Genomic DNA, 8,696 nt, shown 5'->3' with positions numbered 1-8,696 from the left:
CGAGTGAAGATATCACAAATATGGCGACGAGGTCGGGATGAGCGGAATCCCAAGCTTGTTTTTCGAGTAGATTATGATGTCTACCGTCCCACTGAGATGTTTTTGAGGACTATTAGTGGAGTTTAAGCTTAAATTTCCGACTGATTATTTTTGGATTCAACACGTACCGTTGGTGAGACTGTCAAGAATAGGAATCCAAGATGGCGGCGCCCAGTGGCTACATTGGACGACTGGGTGAGTTCCAACAAAGTCGTGAGACTTTTAGTGCCTATGTGGAACGTTTGGAGTTATTTTTTGCCGCAAACAATATAGTAGAGATAGATGCTACTGATGAAGAGTCTGTGCGTAAAAACTGTGAAATTCAGACCAAAATGAGGGCAATTTTTCTCACTGAAGTTGGCCCTGCAGTGTATGAAACTGTCAAAAATCTCCTGGCACCGGGAAAGCCAAAAGACACATCACTCCAAGTGATACTGAATAAACTAAGGGATCATTTTGACCCTAAACCGCTGGAGATTGCGGAAAGCTACCGTTTTGGCACTAGATGTCAACTGCCAGAAGAGGACATCGCGAATTTCGTGGTGGCATTGAAGAAATTATCAATCCACTGTAATTTTGGAGATTTCCAAGATCGTGCTTTGAGAGATCGGTTTGTGTGCGGCCTTCGGAGTGAGAGGATACGCAGCAAGTTGATGACAATGTCCAATCTTACTTTTGATGTGGCATGTAGCACTGCAATCCAGATGGACTTGGCTGAAAAAGGGTCTAAGGCAGTGCGCCCGTCAGCCTCAGCGCAGCACCAGTCATCAGGGGAAGTTCACAAGATGTACCATCCCGCCCAAAAGACAAATAAAGCGAAGTCACCCAAGTCAAGCACAGGGACAAGTAACCATGGTAACAGGACAGGGAAGCCTTGTTACCGATGCTCAGGACAGCACTCGCCAATGAACTGCCCATTTAAGAATGCAGAGTGCTATTCGTGCAAGAAGAAAGGGCATATCGCCAGCGCTTGTCGAAACAAAAACAAGCCTACTTCAAAGCAGACCAGATCTTCAGGATCCACAAGCGGACATCGTCAATCACTACATACCCTCGAGCAGGAACCTACCACTGAGGAGGACGAACTTGCTATATACACGATATATAGTAATTCAACAGCTACCGGTAAACCAGCCAGAGCACAAAACGGATCATTTTCAGTTTGTGTGGAGCTAGGAGGAGCCCCTGTAACAATGGAAATCGATACCGGAGCATCAGTGAGTGTGATACCAGAAGCAGTGTACATGGAAAAGCTGAAGCAGATTCCTTTAGACGCGAAGCGAATCGAGTTGCGCAGCTACTCTGGAGAGAAAATCCCAGTGTTGGGTAGCGTTCAGGTCCCAGTCACATATAAGGGGCAACAGGCAGATTTGCCGTTGGTGGTCGTCAAGGGAGATAAGCCAGCATTGTTGGGTAGAAATTGGCTACAAACCTTGAAGCTCAACTGGAGTGACATCTTCCATGTTCGCGTAAACTTCAAGTGTGCGGAGGACGTGATCAAACAGCATCCTAAAGTGTTCAGCGCCCAAGGAGAACAAATCACAGGTCACAATGCGAAAGTTCGTGTGAAGCCGGACGCTAGGCCCGTACATTGTAAAGCTCGTGCTGTGCCGTATGCACTCAAAGAAAAAGTAGAAAAAGAACTGAAAAGACTTGAGTCTGAAAACATTATCAGCAAGGTAGACAATAGTGAATGGGCAACACCCATTGTAGTAGTACCTAAGTCAGACGGAAGTGTCAGAATCTGTGGTGATTATAAGGTCACCATAAACCAGGTACTGGAAGGTAACATGCCAGACACACTACCCACTGCAGAAGATCTGTTTAGTACCCTCACAGGCGGGCAGGTCTTTACCAAAATGGACTTGACAAATGCCTATTTACAGTTAGGTGTAGATGATGAATCAAAGTCTAAACTGACAATCAATACACATTTGGGTCTATTTGAATTTAATAGGCTTCCTTTTGGCATATCCACAGCTCCTGGAATTTTCCAAGGGGTCATGACAGAAATCCTTGAAGGGATTGAGGGTGTGGTATGTTACCTCGATGATATCTTGGTCTCAGCTCCAGATAAGAGCACACATGATGAGAAACTGCTAGAGGTACTGAAACGCCTCGAGAAACACAATGTTCGTGTCAAACCACAGAAGTGTGAGTTTTTCAAGGACTCAGTAGAGTACTTAGGACACAGAGTTGACAAGGATGGCTTGCACCCCATGAAGTGTAAGGTGGATGCCATCAAGAACGCGCCCACCCCCAGGAACATCTCTGAGCTCAGATCATTTTTGGGACTCGTGCAGTACTATGGGAAGTTCATGCAAAATTTGGCTACCATATTGCACCCTCTAAATGAGCTCCTGAAGAATGATGTACCCTGGAGGTGGACACGTGAGTGTGAAGAAGCGTTCAAACTGTGCAAATCTCAGTTGGCAGAGAGTACCATGCTTGTACACTATGATGTAAACAAACCAGTGAAGTTGCAGTGTGATGCCTCACCATATGGTGTAGGGGCTGTGATTTCACATGTGTTAGAAAATGGGGAAGAGAGACCCATAGCCTTCGCATCCCGAACACTCAGTACCAGTGAAAGAAACTATGCGCAGATTGAGCGTGAAGCGCTTGCTTTGATTTTTGGTGTTCGCAGGTTTCACAAATACCTCTATGGCAGACGGTTTGTAATTGAAACAGACCATAAACCATTGACAGCCATTCTAAATCCAACTGCGCATGTTCCAACACTGGCTGCAGCTAGGATGCAAAGGTGGGCCCTCATACTGTCAGCATATCAATATGACATTCAATACAGAAGGTCAGCGGAGCACGGTAACGCTGATGCAATGTCTAGGTTACCCCTGGCATCAGAAGTGACTCCAAACCCAGAGGACTTGTTCTATTTCTCCTATGTAGATGAGTTGCCAGTCACAGCAGATGACATTAGGAAGGCAACCCAAACAGACAAAGTGTTGTCAAAGGTGAAGGAGTACGTACAAAATGGATGGCCAAACCACATGTCAAACACTGAACTCAAACCATTCTTTGTACGGAGAAATGAACTCTCAATAGATCAAGGTTGTGTGATGTGGGGATCTAGGGTGATAATCCCTGAGAAGTACAGAGACAAACTGTTAGGAGATCTGCATGATCAGCACATGGGTATGTGCCTGACCAAGAGCTTGGCGAGAAGCTATTTGTGGTGGCCAGGTCTTGATAAGGACATTGAACATATAGTAGAACAGTGTAGTACGTGTCAAGTAGTAGGAAAACAACCCCCAAAGGTACCATTGCAGCCATGGAAATGGCCGAGTAGAGTGTGGCAGAGGCTACACATAGACTATGCAGAGATAGAGAAGCAAAACTTGTTGATTGTGATAGATAGTCACTCCAAGTGGGTTGAGGTGTTTCCGATGAACAAAACAACCTCAAGCAAAACAATAGACGTTTTGCGGGGATTGTTCGCATCCTACGGTTTCCCTGAAGAAATCGTGTCTGACAACGGACCCCAATTCTGTTCAGAAGACTTTACCCAGTTTTTGAAAAACAATGGTGTAAAGCACACTAGGGTACCCCCGTACCATCCAGCTTCAAACGGAGCAGCTGAGCGCACAGTGCAAATTGTGAAACGCGCGCTAGTGAAGCAAATGCTTGACCAAAATCCAAAGAAAAGACAGTTATCATTGTCACACAAATTAGCCAATTTTCTGATAACATACAGAAACACACCTCATACCACTACGGGGCAGACACCAGCAGAACTGTTCCTGAAAAGAAAACCAAACACAAGGTTCACACTGCTCAAACCAAACTTGGCTAAAACTGTAGAGGAAAAACAAGAAAAACAAAAGGAAAATCATGACAGAGGTAGAGTGAAAGAAAGATGTGTGGAGGTAAACCAAAAAGTTAAGGTGAAAAACCAGCATCAAAAGTGGGTGAAATGGTCACCAGGAAGGGTTGTGAGAAAATGTGGGCCAAGAACCTACATGGTCAAGATGTTCGGTAGTGGGAAAGTGAAAATGGTACACATTGATCACATGATGACAATGAAAATGGCTGAGTTAGGAACAGAGGAGAAACCAGATGAATCAGAAAATGTGACTATGACTGAAACACATGCACAAATGCATGAAAATGAAGTACATGAACGTACAAATGATAGTGAGGGATTGAACCAACATGGAAATGGAAGTTCAAATGTGAGTAGCAGTCAAACTGCTGGACTAGAGACTAGTGAAACAGATGTAGGTCAGAGACTGACCCCACCGCAATCAGAGGTAGGTGGGTCAGCCACGTTTGGACAAGGAAGGTATCCAGTCAGGAAAAGAAAACCTGTGGTCAAATTTGATGCATAAACAGAAATGCCAAAATTGTAGTTTATGCATTGTTTGTTTTTGTTTTAATGTTATATTGCTAAATTTGCAGATGGAGTAATGCAAAATACAGCAATAACAAAAGTGTTGCACAAATAATCTGTTCATACAGTGGGCTCTTGTAATAACAAACTCATTGGGCCCATTACAAATATTGTGTTTGTCAGTGTTTCCCTTATAATGAGAGTACACTGTATATGTTGCAAAATTTTGGCATACAAAAAAAAAAAAAAAAAAGGAATTTGAAACAGTTTGCAAAAAGGCATACATGTATCTAATTTTAAGTTGATTTTTTATCATTATAAAAAAATGTAGCACTAATGTAATGAAAGTTGAACATACAGGTAATTATAGATTATACCTGAAATGTTTTTGTTAACATTCAATTTTTGTACATGCATACATGTACATTTTTGCAAATTTACAGCTGTTTATAATCTGTAGTTTAAGTTTTAAATGTTGATGAAAAAAAAAACAACAACTGGAATTTATATTTAAATAATGCCAGATAAATGTTTCATGAAACTGAGTGTTTTATGTACACCGGAAGTTGAGTTTAAAGTGGCACTGATAATATGTATAACAGATTTGAAAACTTATAAATATAAGTGTATATTGTACATGCGGGTCACAGGAGATGTACTACTTTATTAAGAAGTCACATGACAAGCATGTACTTATTATATTTTGAGGATGTATTTGATTGAGATTGAAGGCATCACAGATTTTGATGATATTCTAAACTCACATTATAACTGGTATTATTTTGGTTACTTATTTACTATTTTAAGGTGACATGATATTTGATTGTATAATGATAGACACATACACACAAATGAGTGAAAATGACTATAGGACACATTTTGAACAAAAGCACAGTTGTAAACATTTTCTATGTGAAAGAAATGTTTTATTTAGAAAGGAAAAGTGATCCTTTATGGAGTTAACATTTTGATATTATGCATTGCATGGGTAACAAAGTTATATGACAAGGTAAAACAAAAAAAAAAATGCATAAGCCTGCATTACAGTTATTTTAGCCTTTTATATATATTATATTGTAACCACACATGTATTCACATGTATGTAAACAGAACTTTTTCATTAAGAAGGGAGGAGTTGTAATAGCGCCATCTTGTGTCAGAAGTATGAACGTGTTCAGCAATAAACCACAATACAGTGCAGTCTATAACCCGGCACCAAGGTGTACACTCGTAGTGTCAATCCGAGTGAAGATATCACAGTTCCGCCATCCCTTTCATCGACCCACAGCAGTAGGCCTACCAAGCCCCACTGAAGTGTAAAGTTTCTTGTGCGCGACACTCTCATATTTTGCCCATGTGTGAAATCCATGTCCACGGAAAATTGGCTTCTCTGCAGTTCGACATTGTACCAAGAGACTACGATGGCTACTTTGAATCAGCTACACGAGATCACATTCCTGTCATTGGTGCCAGATCCTTGCTTAAGCCTCAGGATCGTCTTATTCTGGAATGTCTCATTAACCCCTCGAATGAAGCAGCGGACTTGCCTGCAGACACATGTCTTGGACAGTTTTTCTCACTGACAGGAAACAAAGAAGAGGAGTACGAGATCATGAATGTTACTGCCGATACAGAGACAGAACTGAGGGACAAGTCACTAACAGCCAGTGTTCTCCCTTCTAAACTCTCAAAGTCAGAGTACGAGAAAGCAGAGCAACTACTCCAAGCCTATAGTGATATTTTCAGAGCAACATCCCATGATATCGGCCAGACTGATCTTATCCATCACCACATCAACACGTCAACCGAAACTCCCATACGACAGAGAGCTTACCGAACTTCTCCAGCAATGCGAGTGGCAAGTAGAAATATACAAGTCAATGAGAACATGGGATGGCCTAAGAACCTATAAAACAAACTGCACTTCATAATGAACTGAGATGGGAAAGAAGGAGACAGCCAAAAGGAAACTATATTAAATCAGATTTGCTGTCTTACATCATCATCATTGTTAATTATTATCATTATTATTATTATTATTATTATTATTATTATTATTATTATTAATAATAATATTATTATTATTATCATTATCATCATTATTATTATCATAAATCATCATCATCATTATTATCATTATTATTATTGGTAGCACAATATATTACATACAAAAGTATAATCACATAAATCATTGTTTATAAAGTAGTTTTGTCTCCACTGGTTTAAAAAAGGGGGGTCCAAAGAGAATTCTTGACCAGCAGCCCTGCTGTACAGTGGCGGCTATAGTGACAGAGTCTTAGATTTAGGGTCAGAGAGAGTGAAGCAGTCTTACCATCAGCTCTACACAGTGCACTCTATTTGAGGTGAATTTTATCCTCACAGAAAAGCCTTCCTGTATTTCTGACATGACAGTTGAGAACCCAGAGTTGTCCCCTAGCAGTGCATATACCTGGATGATTGATGATTGATACCGCATGTACTCGATCGTACTGTGATAGTGCACAGAATACACAGAATAGAAGCGTGCAGATCTAGGCTGTACGACGTTTAGTTCACTTGGAAGATTGGAATTCCCCATCAAGAAAGTTGGTGTGGCAGAAGAGGAAATCCCAGTGGAGGGATTCGTCAAGGCCTCGGTATTGATCGGAAATCATTGTGCTATGGTTGGGTTCATCATAGTGAACAAAGGAATTGTACATGGACTGGAAAGTAAGATTACCTTATCTTACTGGGGAGTAGTGCTCTCACGGTGCTATTTGACCAGGAGATAAACAGGGATTCTGATCTTGTGGCTGCCCGCCTCAGATTGTCAGAGCAAGATTGCCATGACAGGACATATCCGTAAGTCAGAAGAGAGAAGTGTTCACAGGGTCAGCCCTGGAAGAAGTTCCACCCAGGTTGATACGATGACTTCGGTGTCATTTTGGCGACTGTGAGGACTTGGACAATGTGAGGACAAGGACAATTCACTGGACGGTGAATTGTGGCTGATAGAGTCAGGGACAGTGCCAAAGCAAGAAGCACTAGAAGACAGTGGAAGGCTGCAACTCACCCCGCACCCCTGGCACACATTTGTTAGTCATCAATAGCAGCAAGAAGGATGTAGTGTTGCATCCTAACACAATTTTGACCAATGTAGATGAGACTGTTAAAGTAAAGTATCTGAAGTACTCGTGGCAGAACATTGAGGGTTGCCGGAACATGATGCGAGGCCAGCTATGACACCAATTGAGCATGATGAAGCCAAACTGGAAAGTGGGCACAGTAAATCAGAAAGAGAGAGATTTACTACTAAGAATGGCTAGGCCATTTTACTATCTGCTGGTGTTTGTCAGCAAGGGAACAAGATGAGACACAGGTAATTGCCCTATTACTCCAGGTGTAGCATTGCAAAAGTGCAGCAGTAAAGTTGTCCCCAGTATATTTGACCCTGCAGATGCCCCCTTCTGATAAGTAACCCCCCCCGCCCCATCATCAAGAGTGGAGTAGTCTGCAAGTAGCTTAATTTGCATATTTAATCCCAGGCCAGCTAAGAGCTGCTAGAGAGGTTTTTGTGGGTGCACACAGATCCCAATAATTTGCCATTGTTCTAGCTGCTCTACCAATGTGAACATCTCCCACTGAGCATCTCCCCAAACCCGAAATGTGCCCAGAAACTCTGCAGCCTGAAGGTTCTGCAAACATGGAGTCAGCAGAATTCTTGTAATTTTGTAACTGGACATCCACACACCAGTTACTGTGCATTCCTTATGAGCACAGGCTAGATAGCCAGGGTTTATTTATTTCTTAATGGAATAAAAAGAGATGAAACATAACTTTGGCCTATGAGTGCGTTTATCCTGCATCACATTTTGGCGTAGTCGGCAGGTTATGCCTGACACTCAACTCAAACCCTGGCTGCCGGTGAGCGGTGCGTGACCCCTGATGACTCCCTGCTATGACACCAACCGATGGCCTGCAGTGACTGCTGACCCACCTCCAAGTTTCCTGTGATGAAAGTCTGAGGGAGGCAGACTTCTCGCTCTTCTGAAGGATGGTGCATCAACAATGGCTGAGTGTGTGACTGATGGCTGGTTCCCTTCTACTCTTCCAAGAAAGATGACTCCTAGTTATTGTAGTCTATAACAGTAGTTGTTTATCTGTGTATTCAAATACTGTTTTGAGTCAGTTGTGTTTTGCATTTTGTTTCCTTTTCTCCTGTTCTCCCTTTCTTTCCATTACGTCTCAAGATAAGCCAGATTTTGAGAAACGGCTGGAGGAGATGGGGAAGATGATGGAGATGATGAAGGCTGCCATGGACAAGTAG

General features: G+C 42.2%; 1 protein-coding gene across 1 annotated transcript; it reads left to right on the top strand.

The window, feature by feature from the left end:
- The first annotated feature begins 200 nt into the window (after nt 1–200).
- LOC139735296 (uncharacterized) lies at nt 201–8,696 on the top strand. The gene is made up of 5 exons (XM_071646053.1): nt 201–1,632; nt 2,020–2,430; nt 2,950–3,014; nt 5,787–6,252; nt 8,620–8,696. Exons 1-5 carry the CDS (start codon nt 201–203, stop codon nt 8,694–8,696), a joined length of 2,451 nt encoding a protein of 816 aa, XP_071502154.1.

This window comes from Diadema antillarum, unplaced genomic scaffold, assembly GCF_040938485.1.
Source record: "Diadema antillarum isolate AM-2024a unplaced genomic scaffold, OU_Dant_1.0 seq00000569_RagTag, whole genome shotgun sequence".
Lineage (NCBI taxonomy): Eukaryota > Metazoa > Echinodermata > Echinoidea > Diadematoida > Diadematidae > Diadema > Diadema antillarum.
This window is presented reverse-complemented; position numbering and strand designations above follow the sequence as displayed.

Excerpts from the sequence above, each read along its gene's own strand:
- LOC139735296 (XM_071646053.1), top strand. The coding sequence starts at position 201 with ATGGCGGCGCCCAGTGGCTACATTGGACGACTGGGTGAGTTCCAACAA. Across the intron at positions 1,633-2,019 it reads GGACGCTAGGCCCGTACATT|CTCCTGGAATTTTCCAAGGG; the intron begins GTAAAGCTCGTG and ends GCATATCCACAG. Across the intron at positions 6,253-8,619 it reads TCCAGCAATGCGAGTGGCAA|ATAAGCCAGATTTTGAGAAA; the intron begins GTAGAAATATAC and ends TTACGTCTCAAG.